General features: G+C 50.1%; 2 protein-coding genes across 2 annotated transcripts in view; one reads left to right on the top strand and one right to left on the bottom strand.

Moving 5' to 3' along the window:
• The window catches only part of KLHL18 (kelch like family member 18), an 18,302-nt gene extending 6,689 nt beyond the window's left edge, over window positions 1–11,613 (bottom strand). The window contains exons 1-3 of the mRNA XM_041408564.1: window positions 11,566–11,613; window positions 1,605–1,735; window positions 1,295–1,435 (exon numbers count right to left, since the gene is read on the bottom strand). Coding sequence (XP_041264498.1) covers window positions 1,295–1,435; window positions 1,605–1,735; window positions 11,566–11,613 — 320 coding nt within the window. The remainder of the gene's footprint in view (window positions 1–1,294; window positions 1,436–1,604; window positions 1,736–11,565) is intronic.
• Window positions 11,569–22,806, top strand: part of KIF9 (kinesin family member 9) — a 23,330-nt gene continuing 12,092 nt past the window's right edge. Inside the window, exons 1-12 of the mRNA XM_041408513.1 lie at window positions 11,569–11,898; window positions 12,354–12,431; window positions 13,435–13,592; window positions 14,753–14,840; window positions 15,407–15,572; window positions 15,696–15,802; window positions 16,888–17,112; window positions 18,183–18,266; window positions 18,393–18,485; window positions 19,202–19,349; window positions 20,504–20,568; window positions 22,364–22,441. Coding sequence (XP_041264447.1) covers window positions 11,653–11,898; window positions 12,354–12,431; window positions 13,435–13,592; window positions 14,753–14,840; window positions 15,407–15,572; window positions 15,696–15,802; window positions 16,888–17,112; window positions 18,183–18,266; window positions 18,393–18,485; window positions 19,202–19,349; window positions 20,504–20,568; window positions 22,364–22,441 — 1,536 coding nt within the window. The 5' untranslated portion in view covers window positions 11,569–11,652. The remainder of the gene's footprint in view (window positions 11,899–12,353; window positions 12,432–13,434; window positions 13,593–14,752; window positions 14,841–15,406; window positions 15,573–15,695; window positions 15,803–16,887; window positions 17,113–18,182; window positions 18,267–18,392; window positions 18,486–19,201; window positions 19,350–20,503; window positions 20,569–22,363; window positions 22,442–22,806) is intronic.

Raw genomic sequence — 22,806 nt, 5'->3', positions numbered from 1 at the left:
AGCCATTCCCTGTGTCCTGTCCCTCCATCCCTTGTCCCCAGTCCCTCTCCAGCTCTCCTGGAGCCCCTTCAGGCCCTGGCAGGGCTCTGAGCTCTCCCTGGAGCCTTCTCCTCTCCAGGGGAACATTCCCAGCTCTCCCAGCCTGGCTCCAGCCCTGCAGCAGCTCTGGGGCCTCCTCTGGGTCTCCAGCAGCTCCAGGTCCTTGTGCTGCTGGGTGGGGAACTGTCACATGAGGGTGACTCTGAGGGCTTGGTTACAACACAGCTGCCTAAAAATATCCCAATTCTCAATTCCACTTAAGAAGGAGAGCTCAGTGTCCATGTCCCAGCTCTCCAGGGTGGCCAGAACCCACTAACTTTTGGTTATTAACCAAACTGGCAGCTGTGCACTCAAAGCCAGGACTTCACTTAGGACACCTGGCTGCTCCTGGTGGATTTGGGAGAATTTTGGGGGCCAATCCCTGTATTTGGTGGGTGTGTTTAACATCACACCACGGAATGTCCTGAGCAGCTGCAGGGAAGCCAGGCTGGGAAAAGTGAACACGTCAGACTCCCTGGCAGGGCTGAGAATCCATGTGGAACGTGGACAAAGAGTATCCCAGCTTTCCATTTCCACACCATGCTGCTGGAACAGCCTCACAGCCAAACACCAGGGAGGAAATTGAAAAACCTGGGACCAATTTAGGGCTGTACCACAGTTTCCTGTCCAGCTCCTGGGCTGAGGCACGGTGTTCCTCCCCTTTAGCACACACAGCAGCAGGAAGGGCAATTCCTGCCAGGATGGGCTCTCAAAAAGGGAAATGTCTCCTCAGTTTTGCTCTGGGTGTTGATTCCTGTGGCTGGCCAAAGTCTTTTACTGTGTCCCCATAAAGGGGTGATAGGTTATTCTGAAGGGAATGAGAATGGCAGGAGAAGGGGGCATGGCTTCCCAGTGCCAGAGGGCAGGGATGGATGGGATATTGGGAAGGAATTCCTGGCTGGGAGGGTGGGGATGGAATTCCCAGAGCAGCTGTGGCTGCCCCTGGATCCCTGGAAGTGTCAAAGGCCAGGCTGGACATTGGGGCTTGGAGCAGCCTGGGAGAGTGGAAGGTGGAATGAGCTTTAAGATCCCTCCCAACCCATTTAGTGTTCCATAACTCTACAGATGCCAAGTTTTGGGATGCACACTCCTCATCCTTCTAGAAGGACACATCCTGCTCCTCCCAAGCTGGACACAGGTGGCTGAACCTCGCTGCTGCTGGGGAGCAGCTGGAATCCCCCCAGAATTCCCCTGGAATCCCCCCAGCCCCACTCACCTCTCCCTGAGGAAGGTGCAACAAGCGTCCTTGATGTTCTGCAGCTGCAGGAAACTCGCCCCCATGAGCAGGGACTGCACGTTCTGCTGGTCTATGGCCAGGTGACCATTGTAGGCAAAGTTGATCAGAGCCTCCAACGCACTGAAAACAGGGAGAAAGGGCAGAAAATGCACTGAATTCCAGCTGGGACAGCACCCTGCCAACAGCAGGATGTTTGTGGGATCACCCACGCTGAGAACAGGCTCTGAGCCTTGCACACACAGCCAGGCAGGGCAGCTGTGCTTCCTGGGATCTCCCCTGGGAGTTTTACCTGGGATCCATGCCCTGCATGACAATCTCATCCTGCTTGCACTCCATCATGTCGTTGGTGAACATGGCGTGGAAGTAGGGGATGGAAGCTGCCAGCACGATCCGGTGAGCGCTGAACTTGTGCTCGCCCACCTAAACCAGGGAGAACAGGGATCAGCACCAGCCTCTGCTCCAGGGATTCCCTGCAGCTGGGATAATTCACCTCTGGGGAGCTTTGGCAGGAATTTGAGACGGGACCTCTGAGTTGTTTTTGTTGATGTGGTTTATTTTGTTATCTTCTGCACAGGCAGGAAGGTGAGCTCAGCTCACATCTTCACTGCACGGCTCAGAAGGCCACAAGACCCTCAGTTAAAGACCTTCAAAGGATTTATTGACCAATAAAACACTGCCAACGAGGATATTTATGTCTTTGACCTTAAATATTTTGTCCTTAAATGTGATACCCTTAATTATATCCTAAATATTAATATTACATCCTTAAATCTTTTGTCTCATGCTACAGTGTGAGCTTTCTTAGCCAATCATGTTATGGCACACAAACCCACAGTGCTGCCTTCTAAACTCCTTGTTTGCCTCTGTAACTGCTTTTATTTTTACATCTTGAACTCTAAAGCTCTAAACTTTCCTTTACTCAGCTTAACATGTCTCTGCTTTAAACTCTAAATCCACATTCTCATTTCTAGCACTTAAGTCAGGAGCCTTTTCCAAGGTCTCAGATCAACTCCTGGGTTTAATTCTAAGCTGTGGCTTACAGGACCAAAATCCTGAGAGTTCCCTGCATTTTGGATTCCAACATGCAGCATCCCACGAGGGGATGGAGCCCCAGGCCTCTTCCCTGGCCCTGAAGAGGAAGCAATTTTGGCAAAATGGATTCCCACCCTGACTCCACACAGAGCACAAACTCCAGCCTGGCCAGAGCTTTAGAAACACAAAAAGACAGCAAATTTCATAAGGCAAGGCCATAAAGGGAAGTGATTCCAGAACCTGAGAGCTGACAGCCCCTCCCCACATCCCTTCCTGGGATTTTCCTTCCCTCCTTCCCTGCCAGGTGAGGACTCTGTGTCCCCAGGTGCTGCTCAGGATGGGGAAATCCCTCAGGACACTGTGCTGGAGCTCTGGGTTTGGGAATTCCCAGTGGGAAGGGCTGGCACAGTGGAGTTGTTGTTGCATGAATGGAAGGGATGGGATTATGATTAGATTAAGAATGATTTATTGTCTAGATAACATCACTCTCAAAGGTTATGAGATTTATAAGATAGTAAGCAGTCAGCCATAGTCTAAGATGGTAATAAATTCTTTGTTGTAAGACAGTATATAATTTTCTAATTTAATGGACAGTTGTTATAGAGTATATTTTGTATTTTTAACTTAAATTACCTTTATTTTTTCCTACTGCAGTTTGGATACTTTTGCCTAATAAGGTCTTATTACATGTGTGCACTTATGTTCCTATTATAATATCTAAACTCTTAGTTCATTCTATATAATCACATTACTACATTGCTATATTACAAAACCCTTATCTAATCCAATTTCTTACTTATTTAAGGTATATTCTTACTTATAACTTATAGAAACATAACTTATAGAAAGTTATATATAACTTATAGAAACATAAGTTTATAATTTCTCTGTTCAATGTCTGTGTACCTTGCTTTCACCTCAATTTAGGCTTCTTCTAAGGCTGTAAATCAAACTTTTTTGTGTTTGTGAGGATTTTTATCTTTCCAATTCCCACAACACAGGAGCAGCCACGGCCTGGGTGACCAAGGGGACAAATCTGCTGCTTGGTCTGTCCCCATTCCAGCCTGGAGGCTCAGCAGCTCCAGCATTTCCAGCCCATCCCTTCCCCATGGATGAGGCTGTTCCCTCAGCAGCTGCTCCTGGCCCAACCCACTGATTTATCCATAATAAATCCCATTATTGACACCCCTCCATGCTGCTGGGAAATCCCTTCCCATGTGTCTCAAACATCCCAACACACAAAAAAAGTCCAGTTTTCCTTCTGCTGTTTCTGAAAGGTGAGAGAACAAGGCCTCCTCTTATCTCTGAAATCCTGTAAGGAATTCACTCCAACTGGAACAGTTCATTTGGTTTGTTTGGATGAGTGCTCCCATTCAGGCTGAGTGTGCAAGAAAAGCAACATTTTACTTGACTTTCATTTCCCCCTAAGCCCAAGCTGCCAAAAATCACAACTGTCCAAATCTCATTTCAGCTTTTTAATAAATGAAACTTGGTGCTAAAATTGAACAGGCACCTCTTAAAGTGAAACACCTGCTTCAAATGCATACAGTGACCTTCTATTTATAGGCAAAATTATCTTTATAACTAAAGATAACAGGAATTTCAACACCAAGGTTATATTCACACAAACCCCAAGCCTGTAGTGTGACCCAAGGAGGAGAAAAAGGCCCTTATTTCAGAAAATAACTGTAAATTACACAGCTCTGGGCCCCTCATGACAAGAGTGACATTGAGGAGCTGGAGGGTGTCAGGGAAGGGATTGGAGCTGGGAAGGGGCTGGAAAACTCCTGAGGGAGCAGGGAAGGGGCTCAGCCTGGAGAAAAGGGGGCTCAGGGGGGACCTTGTGGCTCTGCACAGCTCCTGACAGGAGGGGACAGCCGGGGGGTCGGGCTGTGCTCCAGGGAACAGGGACAGGAGGAGAGGGAACGGCCTCAGGCTGGGCCAGGGCAGCTCAGGGTGGAAATTGGGAAAATTTCCTCGTGGAAAAGGAGGTGAAACCTTGGAAGGGACAGCCCAGGGCGGTGGTGGAGGGATGTGACATCCATGTGGATGTGGCACCTGGGGACACAGTCAGTGCTGGGTCATGGCTGGACTCAGTGATCCAGGAGGGCTTTTCCAACCTGAACCATTCCATGATTCCATGCCCCCAGGCCGTGTCCAAGGGTGGAAGGGTTCCAGCAGGCTGCAGTTCCAGGGCTGCACCAGAGGAGCTGCCACCAAACAGCCTCATGGTCTCCTACACAGCTGGGCCCTGCAGAGCAAACATCCCCAGGCATCCTGCAAGATTCCCGTGGGATTAGGACAGCTGGGATGAAATCACCACTGGGATGAAATCCCTTGGATCTGGGATTGCCCAGTGCTGCTCCTCCAGGTGCTCCCAGACTGGGAATGGTCCCTGTGAGCAGCGAGATCCTCGGAGCTGCAGCAGCAAAGAGCCTGGGAAATATTCCCTGGTGCTGGACAAGACAAAAGATGGGATTCCTGCTCTTTGGAACTTGCTCCTGGAATGGTGGAGAGCCCCTGGGGAGATGGAGAAATTGGGATCTCTGCTCTAAAAGCATCATTGTGTTCATTCCATCAGCGCTTCATGGCGAGTCCCCAGGGAACAGCTGCATTTCCTGCTGCAGGCAAAGGACAAGATTTCCCTGTGGAATATGGAAAATCCTTCCAAGGATGAGTCCATTCAGCTCATCCTCATATCTTCTTTCCAAAAAAGGGCTCCCTACCTCCAGAGCCAAAGGCTCTCCCTTTCCATGACTAAATTAATGCACTTTCCTGAGGGAGTCACCTAAGGAGAAAGTGGGAAAGAGCTCATCCTCTTCCTGGTACTGATGCCTTGTGCAGGCTGAGCTAGAGCAGAGGCTGGACAGAGTTCCAGAATAAAGCGGGGATTGATTCAAAGGATCTCCTCCATGGATCCACCTTGGGCAGCACCAGAGCCCAGCCAGGGCTGCAGCCAAGATGAACCCAAATGTTCCCAAAATGCATGAGCGCTCCCGGGGTCTCTCCCTGGGATCAGCTCTGCTCCATGTGCACATTGCAGTTCAGTGTCCAATTCCAGCTCAGCCCCTGCACTCCCATCCTGCTTGTTTTTCTCTCTCCAGCCCACGGGGTTTGTGCTCTTGGGCTGAGATTTGGATCATTTGTCCTTGGTGCCCAGCTGGAGCAGGAATTGTTTTGTCTCCCTGCTCTGTGCACAGAGCTCACCATGCCCTGATGTGAAACCCAGACCCACACACTGAAGCAGCACAGAATGTGAAAAATATAAAAGCCAAACCTGAGGCATCATTACCATCCCAGGATGTTCTGTTTTACAATTTATAGCTTTAGGTCCTTTGCTTTTGAGGCCAAAGGTTCTGTTTTCCAGAAGAAGGAGCTTTGCAAGCATCCCTCCTGAGCCCAGGAATCCTGGAATTCCCTTCTGAGTGAGTGACAAAAGAATCTGGCCCTGGACACCCCCACAGCCCCACATGCCAACAAATTCCAGGGCACAAGGAGCCTTTCTCCAAGGAAAAGGGTGTAGGTGGGAGAAAGGCATTTCTTGTGTTCCTGACGTCACCGCCCTGCAGCGCTGAGAACTCGCTGGGTTTTGTGCTGCAGAGGTCCCAGAAAACCCCAAATCCATCTTTTCTGAGAGGTGTTGGCACGGAGAGGCCAGAGCAGAAGCAGAGCTGGTGTCCAACCCCTCCCAGCCCCGTTTTGCCAGGGACAGGTAACGGGATGCAGCTGCATCAGGACAATCCCAAACACAAATCCAGGCTGAGGGGACAAGGGGGACAATGGGAAGGGAAAGATTTGGGGCTGTTGGTGGATGAGGAGCTCCACATTCCCTGGCCAGAACTCCCCGTGCCCTGGGCTGATCCCCCAGTGTGGGCACAGGAAAGAGGGAATTCTGAATGGCTTCCCACTGGCAGAGGGCAGGAATGGATGGGATATGGGGAAGGAATTCCTGGCTGGGATGGAATTCCCAGAGCAGCTGGGGCTGCCCCTGGATCCCTGGCAGTGCCCAAGGCCAGGCTGGACATTGGGGCTTGGAGCAGCCTGGAATGGTGGGAGGTGTCCCTGCCCATGGCAGGGGTGGGAATGGGATGATCCTGAAGGTCCCTCCAGCCCAGACCATTCCAGGATTCCATGAGAGTGGTGATCAATTCCTTTGAAGCAGAGGACACATCCCCTCTGGATGTACAACAAAGCCACACTCCCAGAGAATTCCCTGCCAGCTCAGAGAAACCCAACTGCTTTTTGGAATTCCAGTCCCTCCACTTCCCACAGGGACAGGGATCAGCCCTGCCCTCCTCAGTGCTCCTGAAGGGACAGCAAAAAGGAATTTTGTGTTATCCTGGAACTAAAAATGCTCATATTTCTGTAAGGGGAGAGCTGATGGCCGCTGACAGCTTGGGGGAATCACATCCAGGCAGGATCCCAAAGAATTCCTGTCTGCTGGGTGACAAGGTTGGAATCACAGCCTCACCTGCAGCTCTCCTGTGCAAAATGCATCATCTGCTCTTCCAATCTCTCCCATAAAACAGATATTCCCTCTCTTTCCAGGGCTGTTTTCCTGGAGGATCTCCCAAACATGCTGCAACATCTGCAGCACAGCCAGGCACTGAGTTTTCAAGGATCCTGCTGGGATCAGGCAGGCAGCCTGAGCTGTCTGGAATTCCACTTATCCAGAGGCTCCTCCACCTCTGCATCAGCTCTCAGGGGTGCAAGTGTTCCAGTTTGGGGGGTTTGGAGTTAACAGCCTGCTCTGGAAAAACTGGGATCAGGATGGGAGAGAAGCCACAGGGCTGTGACCTGTTGGTGCCATTGGGATTGTACACAAAGCAAATACTGCACCCTCTGCACAGCTGGGAATTATTTCAGTTTGCCAGACCTGGGTTATATTTTAGGAGACTTTTCTAATTAGTCTTGGAGTTAGTCATGGAAAAATGTCATTGGAGTGGCTCAGATCCACAGGAGGAGCTGCAGCAGCAAGAGGAGCTCACACCAACTCCGCTCTCCAAGGATTTGGGGAGGCACAACCCTTCCCTGCTTCCACAGCTTGGCCAGGATTTCTGGAGGTGCCAGCCTGGCACTTGGATCATTCTCCCCCAGCTCCAGTGGGAGCCAGCAGGAGCTGGGAAGGGATTTAGACTGGAAATCCACTAAAAATAAGGAGGAGAGCTTCTGAGAGAGGAATTCTGCCCCTTGGCTTGTCCACAAAGCCTCAAACCCCACCAAATTAGAAGAAAAAAAAAGGCTCAGAGCCTCTTTTGTGCTCTTTCCATGATTATTCCAGGCCTGGTGTTTCCCTGCCCTGCTGGAACCTCCATCACCTTTCCCATCACCACCAGGATGAGGAGGAAAGCACAGCTTCACCTCCCAGAACACAGCTGGGATGGGGATCAGCTGGGGAGGGACTTGGCTTGGTTATTTCATGGCCACACCAATGGCCAGCCTGGTGATTCTCAGAGAAGAAAGCAGAAATGTGGCTTTGCTAAGCAAAATTCCCATTTTTTTCCAAAGGAAAAGGACTAACCACAGACTGAGGTGTGTCTCCTCCCTGCAGTCCATCCACGTGTGTTCCTAGCAAATGAATATTTAATTAAACATTTCGGAGAGGCTCCAAAGGGAGCTCTGAGGGAACATCAGGAGCAGCCCTGACCTGCAGCTGTTAAAGAGACAGGGAGAGAACAGAACTTCCCAAATCCATGAGCTGGAGCATTGGGCACATCAAGATCCAACTTCTGGGACAAAGGGGTGTTTGGAAGCTTTTTGGTTTAGAGATGGGACAGACAAAAAGTAGCAGGAATGGAAAAAAAAAGGGGGAATAAATTCACTGCAGTGGTGTGGGAGCAGCAGGATCCACCTGGAGGTTCCTCTGGATTGGACTCAGAATGTTTCTCCAAGCTTTTATCAGAGAATCCTGGAATGAGCTGGGTTGGGAGGGATCTCAAGGACCACCCAGTGCCACCCCTGCCATGGCAGGGACTGTCCCAGGCTGCTCCAAGCCTGGCCTTGGGCACTGCCAGGGATCCAGGGGCAGCCACAGCTGCTCTGGGAATTCCATCCCAGCCAGGAATTCCTTCTCAATCTCCCATCCATCCCTGCCCTCTGGCAGTGGGAGCCATTCCCTGTGTCCTGTCCCTCCATCCCTGTCCCCAGTCCCTCTCCAGCTCTCCTGGAGCCCCTCCAGGCCCTGGCAGGGCTCTGAGCTCTCCCTGGAGCCTTCTCCTCTCCAGGGGAACATTCCCAGCTCTCCCAGCCTGGCTCCAGCCCTGCAGCAGCTCCATGACCTTCATGCTCCTTCCTTACTTCTGGGTAAGGATCACCCAAATTCTGTCCCTGCTGGAAGCCCAGCCTGGATTTCCAGTGGGAAAACGTTCCTGAGCCAGGGCAGGGCAGGGCCAGTTTGTGCTGGCTGAGTTTGGGGTGCCTGAGTGATCCAAAGCCACCTCCAGCTTCCAGCAGGGAAAAACTCCTGCTTACAGCCCCAGCAGCTGGAGCAGCCAGGCTGTTCTGGGAATGGGGAGGGAAGGCTTGGCTGCTCTAATCCCTCACCTCTGGGAGAGGGGATGGCCAGAGGCAGAAGCAGCACAAGGTGGGATATTTTCACAGCGTGACTCAAGAGAAATGAATGAAATGCTTGGAATTCCAAGCTGTGGGTGTAGGAGGGAAAGCTGGAATGCTTGAAACAACATGGAGAGAGGGCTGACAACTAAGCAGGTGCTGCTGGCATCTGTCTTGGGGGTTTTGGGAAGGAATTCTTCCCTGTGAGAGTGGGGAGGGGCTGGGATGGATTCCCAGAGCAGCTGTGGCTGCCCCTGGATCCCTGGCAGTGCCCAAGGCCAGGCTGGACAGGGCTGGAGCAGCCTGGGACAGTGGGAGATGTCCCTGCCCATCCAAGGGGTGGCACTGGAGGATCCTTAAGGTCCCTTCCATCCCAAACTGGTCTGTATGGGTTTGATCTTTCCTAACGTGTTTTAAAGCTCTGTAGGGATAAAGAGGATTTAAGCAGCTCTTTGCTATGGAAAATCCACAGAAATGGACAATTATTCACAGGAATTTTAGAAACAATGGTGAGGAATTTATCCAAGATAAGACTGGGATCCTAAACCTCCTGCTATTGTCTCCCAGGATCTGGCCATCTTCTCCTGCCACACCAACACCCAGTTTAATCCTAAAACCACTACACGCTGCATCCCAAACCAGCTTTGCCACAGAATTCCTGCCGGTTCCAGCCCAGACCGCCACCAACATCACCCTGCGGAAGGAAGGAGGGAGAGGAGCCTCAGCCCCTCCTCCCGTGTCCATGGAATGCTCCCCACCCCACATCCTGGCAGGCCCAGCCCCCCGGCAGGTTTCAGGCTGAGTAGGCTGGCAGCACCTTCCCGGTTAATTAAAGTGCAGAGTTAATTCTGCAGTGACTCAGAGCTGCGTGTGCCTCCCAGCCCACCAGCTCCTGCCAGCCTGCAATCCTGAGGGATTCCAGCAGCTCCTGCCCCGCACGGGACGCCCTGCCAGGGACACCATCCTGAGCATTCACCACGCTCCTGGATTCATTTCTTCGAACGCTGAGAAGGGATGCTCCCGAAAGGGAATGGTTTCCTGGGGAAAGGCATCCAGAGGTTGGTCCCTGAACCTGGATCCACAGTCCCTCTGAGACCCCGCAGGGCTGGGGAGCTCCCAGAGCCCCTGACACCCCACAAAGGGGGTTTGGGGGGGCTCAGCTCTGCTGCCACAGCTGTGGGAAGGGAGAAGCTCAGCTCCTGCTCCCGTCCCCTTTATCCCCCACCAGAGGGGTCTGGGGCAACTCCAGCTGCCTGCTTCCCTCTGGGAAAGAGACTGGGGGGTCCCTCAGCCCCTTCTGTTAAGGGCTGGGGTCCCTCCTCAGGGGTCTGGGGGCTCCTCAAGTCCCCTCTCCAGAAGCTGAGGTTCCTCAGCACCCCCAGAAATGGGGGGGTTCCTCGGTCCCCCTTCTGAGGCTGGGGACCCTCAGCCCCCCTCAAAGGCTGTGGGGACCCTCCGCCCCCCTCAAAGGCCTTGGGGGTCCCTCAGCCCCCCTCAAAGGCCGTGGGGGTCCCTCAGCCCCCCTCAAAGGCCGTGGGGGTCCCTCAGCCCCCCTCAAAGGCCGTGGGGGTCCCTCAGCCCCCCTCAAAGGCCGTGGGGGTCCCTCAGCCCCCCTCAAAGGCCGTGGGGGTCCCTCAGCCCCCCTCAAAGGCCGTGGGGGTCCCTCAGCCCCCCTCAAAGGCCGTGGGGGTCCCTCAGCCCCCCTCAAAGGCCGTGGGGGTCCCTCAGCCCCCCTCAAAGGCCGTGGGGGTCCCTCAGCCCCCCTCAAAGGCCGTGGGGGTCCCTCAGCCCCCCTCAAAGGCCGTGGGGGTCCCTCAGCCCCCCTCAAAGGCCGTGGGGGTCCCTCAGCCCCCCTCAAAGGCCGTGGGGGTCCCTCAGCCCCCCTCAAAGGCCGTGGGGGTCCCTCAGCCCCCCTCAAAGGCCGTGGGGGTCCCTCAGCCCCCCTCAAAGGCCGTGGGGGTCCCTCAGCCCCCCTCAAAGGCCGTGGGGGTCCCTCAGCCCCCCTCAAAGGCCGTGGGGGTCCCTCAGCCCCCCTCAAAGGCCGTGGGGGTCCCTCAGCCCCCCTCAAAGGCCGTGGGGGTCCCTCAGCCCCCCTCAAAGGCCGTGGGGGTCCCTCAGCCCCCCTCAAAGGCCGTGGGGGTCCCTCAGCCCCCCTCAAAGGCCGTGGGGGTCCCTCAGCCCCCCTCAAAGGCCGTGGGGGTCCCTCAGCCCCCCTCAAAGGCCGTGGGGGTCCCTCAGCCCCCCTCAAAGGCCGTGGGGGTCCCTCAGCCCCCCTCAAAGGCCGTGGGGGTCCCTCAGCCCCCCTCAAAGGCCGTGGGGGTCCCTCAGCCCCCCTCAAAGGCCGTGGGGGTCCCTCAGCCCCCCTCAAAGGCCGTGGGGGTCCCTCAGCCCCCCTCAAAGGCTGTGGGGGACCCTCAGCCCCCCCTAAAGGGAGCTCCCTCAGCATCCCCCTCCCCAAAGTCCGTGACCTCCTCAGGGGTCGAGGTCCCCCCTCAAGGACCGGGGTGCCCCTCAGGAGCCGGGGGGGGTCCCTCGAGCCCTCTCAGCCCCCTGAGGGGTCAGGGTCCCTCATTCCCATCAGGGACCGGGGGTTCCCTCGCTGTCCCTCAGGCCCGAGCTCTCCCAGCCCCGCTCAGACCCCTCCGCCCCCGGGGGCCGGGCCGCACCTTGAGCGTCACATCGCAGAGCTTTCCCTGCCGCCGGATCTCGCCCATCACTCCATACCCGCGGCTGGGCAGGTCTCCCACCGAGAAATGCACCAGATCCTCGGGATCCAGCTCCGGGTCCGCCGCCGCCGCCGCTTCCAGCATCGTCCCGGCCACTCCCGTCCCGCTGCCGTCTCGCTTCGCCCCCGCCGCGCTCTGGCCCCGCCCGGCCGCCGTATGCGGGGCCACTTCCGGGAGAGCCCGGAAGTAGCCGTTGCCATAGAGAACCCGGAAGTGGACGCTGCCATGGCGACCCCGGACGCCACGCCGGAATCGACTGCAGAGGGGTCGCAGGTGGGACAGGGCCGAGGGGGTGCCCGGGGGTCGCCCTCCCCTCCTCAAGGGGTGATCGGAGGTCGTATCCCCGCACAGGCGGCATCAGCCCCCCCAGGCATCGCCCCCTTTCCCGCCGGGCATCACCCCCCACCCGCCTCGGGGGGTGCGCTGGAGGAAAACACGGCGTGATTCGCTTGGGAGGGAGCTTAAGGAACATCCAATTCACCCTCTGCCATGGCAGGGACACCTTCCACCAGCCCAGGCTGCTCCCAGCCCTGTCCAGCCTGGCCTTGGGCACTGCCGGGGCTCCAGGGGCAGCCACAGCTGCTCTGGGCAAGCCCCAGATGATAAATAAATCCCTTCCAGATGGGTTTTGCCCAAAGTCCTGCCAAAATCTGAGCTGTGGGAAGGGGAGCCTCCCACTGGCGAGGCTCTGGAGGTGTGTGGGTCACGGCCTGTGTTTTTCCCGGCAGGAGGAAGAGGAGCAGGAGAGCTCGGAGGGGCCGGAAAAGAGTGAAAGTTCTGCATCCAAAGCAGAGAGCGAGCAAGCGGTAAAAATTCCAGCGGGATCCTGCCGTGCTTTGGGTGGGGAGACACCTCAAACCCACCCCCTGCCCTGGCAGGGTCACAGGCTGCTCCAAACCTGTGAAAAACGCCAATCACTCGGTTGAAAATCCGAAAAGTTTAACAGGAATAAAATTAGAGTAACAAGAATTTGGACAATCAGAGTCAGGACGATAAAAACAAAGACAAATGGACAGTCCAGGTGCCTTGCTGGGCAAATGAAGCCCCGAAAGGACCCCCACTAACAAAGGATTAACCCTCAAAAGCAACAGCCTGTTGCATATCTCGTACCTGAGGCAAAAATTCTTTTAAACAAAGGGTGTTCTCTGGTTATTTTCAACTCCCTCCCCTTCATCTTGTTGGCTCCTTGATGTCTGGAAGGAGGTAGAAGGAGCTTGTGTCTTTCCAGATGAGGAGGCAATCATTCTTTTATTGGGGATTTTGGTGTCTTGTTGCTGTTGTCTCTGTGCAAAGAATTTCTTGATTATCTCATCCTTTTCTCGAGCTCGTTAGAAAAGTACCTTACATCTCATAGTTTCTATTTTAACATTGTGTTATAACCTAAAAGTATTTACCACACTACTTAAAAAAAAAATTAACACACCATAACACATGGAGTGTTCCTTTTAACACCTGCAAAGAGCCATCTGACATGCACCTTTCACAAAGCCCTGTGTCCAGCCTGGCCTGGGACACTTCCAGGGATCCAGGGACAGCCCCAGCTGCTCTGGGAATTCCCTCCCCTTTCCTGGTGCTCATAAACACTCCCAGCAATGATTGCTGTTGTCCTCACCTGCCCACAGCCCCCAAAGGGCTCTGCTGCAGCGAGGAAAATGCCACTTGTTTACAATTTGTTAACTTAGTGAAGTTCCTCCTAAGAAAATTTTCCCTTCCTCCTTTCCCTGCTGTTTTTCTTTCTTTGGGGAAATAATTCCCAACTGCTCCAACAGCCGGGTTTTGGATGTTTTTTTTTTTTTTGTTTTTGGACAGGTTTCTGTGGCCTCTGTGAAATTCCAGGAGCAGGAGCATGGCCAGCACCCAGAGCAAGAGCAGGGCAAGGGGAAGGAGAAGGAGAAGAAGGAGGAGGACCAGGAGAGCATCATCTCCTCCCTGCTCTGTTCCACAGAGCCCGAGGGTGAAAGGCCCAGGTAGCCCCCAAATGTTCCCCTGTGCACTGGTTTAGATTTGTTAATTTAAGATTTTTTTTTTTTAATTTAAAAATTTTAAAATTAATGTGTTGATGAGTGTGGTGGTTAATTGGTTAATTACTGGTGTACTTATTTTTTAGGAGAAAGGTGAAGTAGGTTTAAAACTTTTATAAGGGTATAAAGAAAATTTTATTAATAGTGGTTAAAAGGAGGAAAAAAAAGTAGTGAGAATTAAAATAAACCTTTAAGAATACTTCTCTCCCCTCCCCCCCCACTTTTTTTTCTGATAATATGAAGAAATTATACCTAAAATTTCTATTTAGTTTATTATTTTTAGAACATTTTTTTTAGTTTATTTAGGGAGAGAAGTGTTTTTTGTTAAGGCTATGGAGATTTTTTTACAAGTAAAAAAACCCAGGTTTTTAATTTTGTTGTGAACAACAGCTGCCCAGGGAACTTTGTTCCTGACACCCTGCTTTAAACCCAACAAATCCTGGCTCAGCTCCAACCCCCACAATTCATTTTACAGCAGGTAAAGTGTGAGAGTCAAAAAAATCCTGGATGTACCAGAAATCCCAAAGATTTTGTCCCAAACCAGAAGTTATTGCACAATTACTGAGCACGGGCTGTCTGCAGAAAGTGTTTGAGGGCAAACCTGGGATTTAAAAATCCTCAGTGCATGGGGCTTTAGAGCTGGGTGATCCCTGAGCCCTCCTCGTGGGGATTTTACTCAGCAGATCCTCCAGCCTGTGGGTATTTCCTCCAGCAAATTGAAAATCATCTGTTCACTGGGAATTGAAATTATTTTTAAAATAGAAGTCTGCGTGTGACAAAAGAAAATCCCTCTCCCATTCCTGTGAATATTTTGCTTCCCAAGGCTAAGAGGAAGAAAACTGTGTTATCCAGCACTCCTGAGCCTGAGGAAATCAGGAAATCAGGATCAGCTTGGCCCTTCTCTCACACCCTCAGATTTCCAACAGGACAAAGCTGGAAGGAATTTTCAGCTTTTAACGGGGAATAAAACCTGCAGCTGAATAATTGCCAACACTCTGCTTTGAATTTTGACTCCTCTGCCTCACCTTTTGCTGAGAAACAATATAAATTTCAGTTCAGGGAGTGCAAGATGATTCTTTTCCTTGTTTTTTTGCCTCTCTCCTTAGAACACCGAGGCGAGTCCTGGCCTTCGTGCGGATCAGGCCAACTCCTCATTTTGCCCAAGATATGATCAGGCTTGGGGCAGACAACAAGGTACAGCCAAAGAAACTGGAGTGGGAAAGGTTTGGAGTTTGGCTTCAGCTTTTCCAATGGAAAACCAGGATTTTTCCATCCCTTGAGGCCGTGGATAATGTTTTGGGGGTGTTGGTTGGTGTGTTCCTGCTTGGCTGTGGTTTTGTCACAGCGAGTGTGAGGGTGGAAAACACAATTCCTGTGGTAAAATCACCAGGAAAATCCTCCAAAGGACTGGGGCTGGCTGATCCATGAGGATTTCCCAGTGCTAACCACAAATTGGCACAGTCTATTTCCATCCTCTCTTATGCAAATTCCTCCCTTTGCTTTCTCTGCTTAATTCATTTCCCTGAGGCACAAAATCACTGAAAGTCAAACAGATGAGCTTAACCACATTTCCTTTTATTTATAATATTTGTCACCAGAAATCTGAGAGCATTACCAGATACTTTTAGGACATCTAGAACCATCCAAGGCAGTAAAATAACTCTGTTATTTCTGCTCCCTTTTCTACTTAACCTCAGGTCCTGAACTGCTGAAAACCCCCAGGGCTGTTGAGTTGATCTCCCTCTCTTTTTGGCTTGCAGAGCATTGATATCTACATCCAGAAGAGTCCCAGGGGAGGAATTGTGAATAACTCTCAGACTGACTGGTCCTTCAAAGTGGATGGGCTCCTCCACAACACTTCCCAGGAAGTGGTCTATGAGACTGTGGCAAAGGACTTGGTGTCCAAAGCTTTGCAGGGCTACAACGGTGATTTATTGCAATTCTTATTCTTTTGGTCACAACAAGAGGCTGGGTTTGAGCAGAGAGCCATTTGCTCTTCTCTTGGAGGCTCCCTCCTGAGTTTATCCTTTTGCTTTGGGATTTTTTTAGGCACCATCATGTGCTATGGGCAAACTGGAGCTGGCAAAACCTACACCATGACAGGAGCAACCTCTGAGTACAGGAACAGGGGGATCATCCCCAGAGCTATCCAGCAGGTACTGACTGCAGCTGGCTGGGAGGAGAGGAGGGAGAAACACCAAGGAACACTCTTCTATCACCTCTTGCTGGTAGAAAAGTGTTTGAACACAGTGAATAAGTTTTATGTGAGGTTTTTTTTCCCTTCATTTTACCCCAGGGATGATGGTTAAAGAATAAAGGAGTTTTATTGTAATTTTCAGAGTTTGTTCCCCTTTAGTTCCTTGCTGCTCCCCAAATGTCACTGAGCCTTCAAAAGAGGTGTTTTCCAAACTGCCATTGTGTGAAATCAGGTTAAAACTTACCATAAAATCATTAAAAACATCTCTAAGGCACAGAGACCCTGGCACAGGGTGCCCAGAGCAGCTGTGGCTGCCCCTGGGTCCCTGGCAGTGCCCAAGGCCAGGCTGGACAGGGCTGGAGCAGCCTGGGACAGTGGGAGGTATCCCTGCCATGGCAGGGGTGGGATGGAATGGGTTTAAGGTCCCTTCCAACCCAAACCATTCCAGAATTCCATGCTTCTGTAAGATCATTAAATCCAAATCCCAGCTGAGCCCTCAGAGCTCAGATTTAGCCCCACAAACCCCTAGATGCATTTGGAGCTGTTCAGAACTATTTCTCTATCAATATCTATCTCTTTATTACAGAAATTGATGTCTCCTATACACCTCAATGCATTTATTTATATTTGATATCTAATTATATTTTATACCCTTCTCATTTCACATTCTCAGATTTTCCTTGTTCTAGTAGGACAAGGCCAGAAGGAATTTTCACAACTCTTTACCCAAAGTTGCTATTAATGGGAAATATATATTTTTATATATTCTCTGTTTATATCTTACATCTACTTATACTACACCCAATTATATCTCATACCAACATCTACCCAAATATCTTCTCTGTTTATATCTTACATCTACTTATACCACACCCATTTATATCTTACATCAACATCTACCCAAATATCTTCTCTGTTTATATCTTACATCTACTTATACCACGCCCATTTATATCTTATATCTACCCAAATATCTTCACTGAAAAGCCACAAATAACTAAAAATCTCCCTGTGAATGGACACAAACCCTTTGTCTTGGTGCAGATCTTCAAATCAGCTACAGAATTCCTCAATATCCTGGTGACTGTCCGAATTTCCTACCTGGAGATCTACAAGGAGGCCTTGTTCGACCTCCTGGCGCCGGTGCTGGGCCGAGGGTCCAAGGACAACCAGCTGGCTGTCATGGATGGTCCCCACGGGATTTATGTCAAGGGGCTCTCCATCCACCCTGTCAGCCACGAGGAGGAGGCTCTGCATCTCCTTTTTGAGGCAAGAGAACCCAAATATTCCCTTCAATCCCGTGGTTGTGGGCGCTGCCTGAAGGAGGAGCTGGAAAAGAAGGAGTGGGTGGCCGAGGTGGTGGAATGAGGCTCAGCCATTGAACCCCTCTTGGTTGTGGGGAGAAAAACTGGCAAGCTCTTGGTTTTGCAAGGAAAATGTCCCTGGCTCAGGGATTCTGGAAGATGCTTCAAGAAAAGATGGTTTGGGGTGATCATGGCACTGTTGGAATTGACAGCAGGGTTGTTCAGGGTGAGAGGCTTGCGAGGGGACTTTGGTTACTGAGATCAGCATCTTTTCCTCATGGATGCTTCAGCTGGTAAGGAAAACAGGGATGAATAATTGGATCTGTCTGCAGGAGGTAGATCCTCACCCAGAGCCTTCTGCTGTCCTTAAAATCTTTCTCTGGCCTTTTTAATAACCCAGCGGTGTCCTGAGCTCTGGAATGTGCAGGAGCTGCCTCTTCCTTTTTAAAGAGCAGAAGGAGGATGATGATGGCTGAGAAAGTTGGGAATGCTCACCTGCAGAGGAGAAGGCTCCAGGGAGAGCTCAGAGCCCTGCCAGGGCCTGAAGGGGCTCCAGGAGAGATGGAGAGGGACTGGGGACAAGGCATGGAGGGACAGGACACAGGGAATGGCTCCCACTGCCAGAGGGCAGGGATGGATGGGATATTGGGAAGGAATTCCTGGCTGGGAGGGTGGGGAGGGCTGGGATGGAATTCCCAGAGCAGCTGTGGCTGCCCCTGGATCCCTGGCAGTGCCCAGGCCAGGCTGGACAGGGCTTGGAGCAGCCTGGGGCAGTGGAAGGTGTCCCTGCCCATCCAAGGGGCTGGATGGAATGGACTTTAAGGCTCCTTCCAACATCCCTTTGTGTTCCTGGCAGAGGTTCAGATCCCCCTGCCCATCACACCTGTGGGAATTTTCAGTGCCATTTGAAGCTTGGGGAGCTCTTTGCTTTTCCAGTCATCAGGAAGTGGAAAGAGCCACAGAGATGTTGCCTGGCTTATCCTCAAAAAGCCACAATTCCGTGAGCTGAGCTTGGAATTTTCTCTCCATTGGCAGGGTGAGACCAACAGAGTGATAGGAGAGCACAGCCTGAATAAGAATTCCTCCAGATCCCACTGCATCTTCACCGTGTACATTGAGGTGAGAGCTCCAGCCTTGTTCCTATGGACTGGGACAACTTTCTAGGGGTCCAAGGGGATCTTTGTTTTTTCCTGTATTTCAGTTTTGTCTGCCCCTAAGTGCAGTTTCTCTTCCTCTCTCCCTCAGTGTCGTTCCAGAGATTACACAAATCACAAATGCCTTAAATCTAAAATCACCTTAATTGACCTGGCAGGGTCTGAGAGGCTGAGCAAGACTGGGGTGAGTGGTGGGAGCTCCTCTGCTTCCTTTGGGTCCCTTTGGAAAAACAGGGAAGGGAACAGAGCTGGGGAGGGTCTGGAGCCTCAGGAGGGGCTGAGGGAGCTGGGAAGGGGCTGAGCCTGGAGAAAAGGGGGATCAGGGGGGACCTTGTGGCTCTGCACAGCTCCTGACAGGAGGGGACAGCCGGGGGGGGTCGGGCTGTGCTCCAGGGAACAGGGACAGGAGGAAATTGCTTCGGGGAGAAGTTCAGGTTGGAAGTTGAGAATATTCCTCCTGGAAAAGTGTGTCCAGCTCTGGTACAGCTGCACAGGGCAGTGGACAGTCTTTTGACTCAGCCACGTCCTCAAGGACTCGCTGGGTAAGAGCTGGCACTGCCCACAGCTCCTGCAAAACTGGTGTTGCCATGGCCATGGCAAGTCCTGAGGTCATCATTTATCAGGGAATCCTGGAATGGTTTGGGCTGGAAGGGACCTTAAACAGTCCCCATCGCTGGAGGGATTTAAATCCCTGTGGGTGTGGCACTTGGGGACACGGTCAGGGGTGGCCTTGGCAGTGCTGGGAACGGCTGGGCCGATCTGAGGGGCCTTTCCCAACCTCAACAATTCCCTGACTCCGTGGCGTTCCGCGTTGATCAGGATCAAAACAACATCAGCCCTGCAGAGCTCTGCCCTGTCGTGTGTGTGACCAGAACTGTCTCCTCTTGCTCTCCACCGCAGTCTGAGGGCCAGGTGCGGGTGGAGGCCTCCTACATCAACAAATCCCTGTCCTTCCTGGAGCAGCTGGTCATCGCCCTGGCCGATCCCAAGAGGGAGCACATCCCCTTCAGGCAGAGCAAACTCACCCACGTCCTCAAGGACTCGCTGGGTAAGAGCTGGCACTGCCCACAGCTCCGGCAAAACTGCTGTTTCATGGCCGTGGCAAGTCCTGAGGTCATTTATCAGGGAATCCTGGAATGGTTTGGGCTGGAAGGGACCTTAAGGATCATGCATTCCTCCCCTGCCGTGGCAGGGACACCTTCCACTGTCCCAGGCTGCTCCAAGTGTCCAACCTTGGACCTTTCCAGGGATCCAGGCGCAGCCGCAGCTGCTCTGGGCATCCTGAGAAACAGAATTTTTACCTACACCAGGAACTCAGGGTTTTTATTCCCATTCTCTTCCTGCATCCTCATCCCATGAGACACAAATTTCACCTTTTTAGTCACTCTGTGCCTCTCTCTCTGTGTCCTGTGGAGGGGCTGTTACAGCCTGGTATGTCCTTTGTGCTTCTTTAAACTGAAAGGAGCCTTGGGTGGGATCTTGGGCAGGAATTCCTGGCTGGGATGGAATTCCCAGAGCAGCTGTGGCTGTTCCCTGGCAGTGTCCAAGCTTGGGCAGGGCTGGGAGCACCCTGGGACAGTGGGAGGTGTCCCTGGCATGGCAGGGGTGGCACTGGATGATCACTAAATCCCTTCCACCCCAAACCACTCTGGGATTCTGTTGGAGCCCTGGCTACTGAAAATTTTAGACTTTCTGTGTTAACAGACACTGACCCCTAAGCAAACACTACATTTAACCTTAAACCATAGAAAAATCTTCCAAAATTAAATAATAAAATGAAAATTATCTGTACATAATTTAAATAAAAGTGTGTAATATCACATAGTAGAAAACTTAAAGTTTTAAAATATAGTAATATATATAAAACAAGATAGAAGTTTTAAGACAGAAGCTAATCCTTCTTCTTTACCTTCTTCACTTTCTTCTTCCTAAGTTTAAATAATATTTTATAATTAAATAAAAAAATCCACATGGCAAGTCACAAGTAATTAGCTATTAAGTTTAAATTATTTAAGTATCATTTCTTAATTACACAATTTATCTTTTAAAAAGCTTGTAAATAAATATACAACTCCATTTTTTACCTCTCCTCTATTTCAATTAGCACATATTAAAATACACTGCAGGAAAGGAAACAGCAACAAAAAAATCACCCAAAATTATATTATTTGCTTTATTTTTAATATGATTTTTTTTTCCCAGGGGGAAGCTGCAACACTGTCCTGGTGACAAACATCTATGGGGAAGCTGAGCACTTGGAAGAGACCGTGAGTTGGGGGAATTCCTAATTCATCCCAAACTTTGGAGAGCTCATCTTATCCCAAAGGCTCAAATCCAGACTCCTGTCAGATGAGAGCCTGAGGCAGGGCAGGCAGGAGCTGCTCAGATTTAAGCTTACTGGAGAGATAATAATAATAATAACAACAACAACAACAACAACAACAACAACAATAATAATAATAATAATAATAATAATAATAATAATAATAATAATAATAATAATAATAATAATAATAATAATAATAATAATAATAATAATAATAATAATAATAATAATAATAATAATAATAATAATAATAATAATAATTCTTTAAACTGAAAGGAGCCTTAGGTGGGATCTTGGGCAGGAATTCCTGGCTGGGATGGAATTCCCAGAGCAGCTGTGGCTGTTCCCTGGCAGTGTCCAAGCTTGGGCAGGGCTGGGAGCACCCTGGGACAGTGGGAGGTGTCCCTGGCATGGCAGGGGTGGCACTGGATGATCACTAAATCCCTTCCACCCCAAACCACTCTGGGATTCTGTTGGAGCCCTGGCTACTGAAAATTTTAGACTTTCTGTGTTAACAGACACTGACCCCTAAGCAAACACTACATTTAACCTTAAACCATAGAAAAATCTTCCAAAATTAAATAATAAAATGAAAATTATCTGTACATAATTTAAATAAAAGTGTGTAATATCACATAGTAGAAAACTTAAAGTTTTAAAATATAGTAATATATATAAAACAAGATAGAAGTTTTAAGACAGAAGCTAATCCTTCTTCTTTACCTTCTTCACTTTCTTCTTCCTAAGTTTAAATAATATTTTATAATTAAATAAAAAAATCCACATGGCAAGTCACAAGTAATTAGCTATTAAGTTTAAATTATTTAAGTATCATTTCTTAATTACACAATTTATCTTTTAAAAAGCTTGTAAATAAATATACAACTCCATTTTTTACCTCTCCTCTATTTCAATTAGCACATATTAAAATACACTGCAGGAAAGGAAACAGCAACAAAAAAATCACCCAAAATAGTTTACATTCATATAAGTATTAACATAATTTTAAATATTTATCAATAATAATATAAAATTACTATTAGTATTAATAATTAATAATATATAATGTATAGTAATATATTGATACTCTAATGTAATAATATAGTTTAATATTATTATATTGTGTTATTATCATAATCATAATAATTATCATTATTATAATTAATTAATTAAGTGTGTTTCCATGGGCCATCCCCTCATGGACCCCTGGAATTGCCCCATTTCCCAGCAGAGCTGAGCTGGCTCCCTGTTCCTAATTCATCCCAAACTTTGGAGAGCTCATCTTATCCCAAAGCTCAAATCCAGACTCCTGTCAGATGAGAGCCTGAGGCAGGGCAGGCAGGAGCTGCTCAGATTTAAGCTTACTGGAGAGATAATAATAATAATTAATTATAATTATTATAATTAATTAAATAATTAATTACATGTGTTTCCATGGGTCATCCTCTCATGGCCCCCTGGAATTGCCCCATTTCCCAGCAGAGCTGAGCTGGCTCCCTGCTGCAGCAGGAAGGAGGAGGAACCTCCCAGGGGTTGTTTTTTAACCTGTAAATGACCAAATGGGTGAAAATGCCCCTGTGTGAGCTGATCCATAGCAAACAGCAAGGAATCACCTGGAACAATCCACAGATTTTATATCTCTCTGCTCTTGGGTCTGATAGAATTCAGTAGAAAGATCAGGAAAATGATATTTCTGCCAAGATCTCTCTCCTTTACCTCAAGCCTTTGTTTTCCAGCTGTCCTCCCTTCGCTTTGCCACCAGGATGAACTGGGTGACAGCAGAGCCTGTCCCCAACGAGCCCTTCTACAGGGAGGTAGGGACAGCAGGGGGCTGGGCAAGGGCAATGTGATCATTTTGTCATTCATGTTTAGGACAATAACCTGAAAAACCTGAGGAAAATCAGGGAGTTTCATAAATAACCCTTCCTCAGCCAAGCTGGCACTGCTGATTTTAGGTGGGTGATAGAATGGATCAATGTTAAGTCTTTTTATAGGTTTTTAATTACAGCTCCCTGGTCTAAGGCACAGCCATGCAGGTGGTCACATCTTCCTGGGAATTCTTTCTCCTGCATATCCCACATTTTTCTGATGAGATTCAGCTCTCAACAGAGAGAATTTTGTGGTGAATTATTCCCCTGACATGCAGGGAAATCATCTCCAGTCCTCCTGCAGCTTTATC

The sequence above is a fragment of the Onychostruthus taczanowskii genome, unplaced genomic scaffold, assembly GCF_017590055.1.
Source record: "Onychostruthus taczanowskii isolate IOZ18803 unplaced genomic scaffold, ASM1759005v1 scaffold3, whole genome shotgun sequence".
In the NCBI taxonomy this organism is placed as follows: Eukaryota; Metazoa; Chordata; class Aves; order Passeriformes; family Passeridae; genus Onychostruthus; species Onychostruthus taczanowskii.
This window is presented reverse-complemented; position numbering and strand designations above follow the sequence as displayed.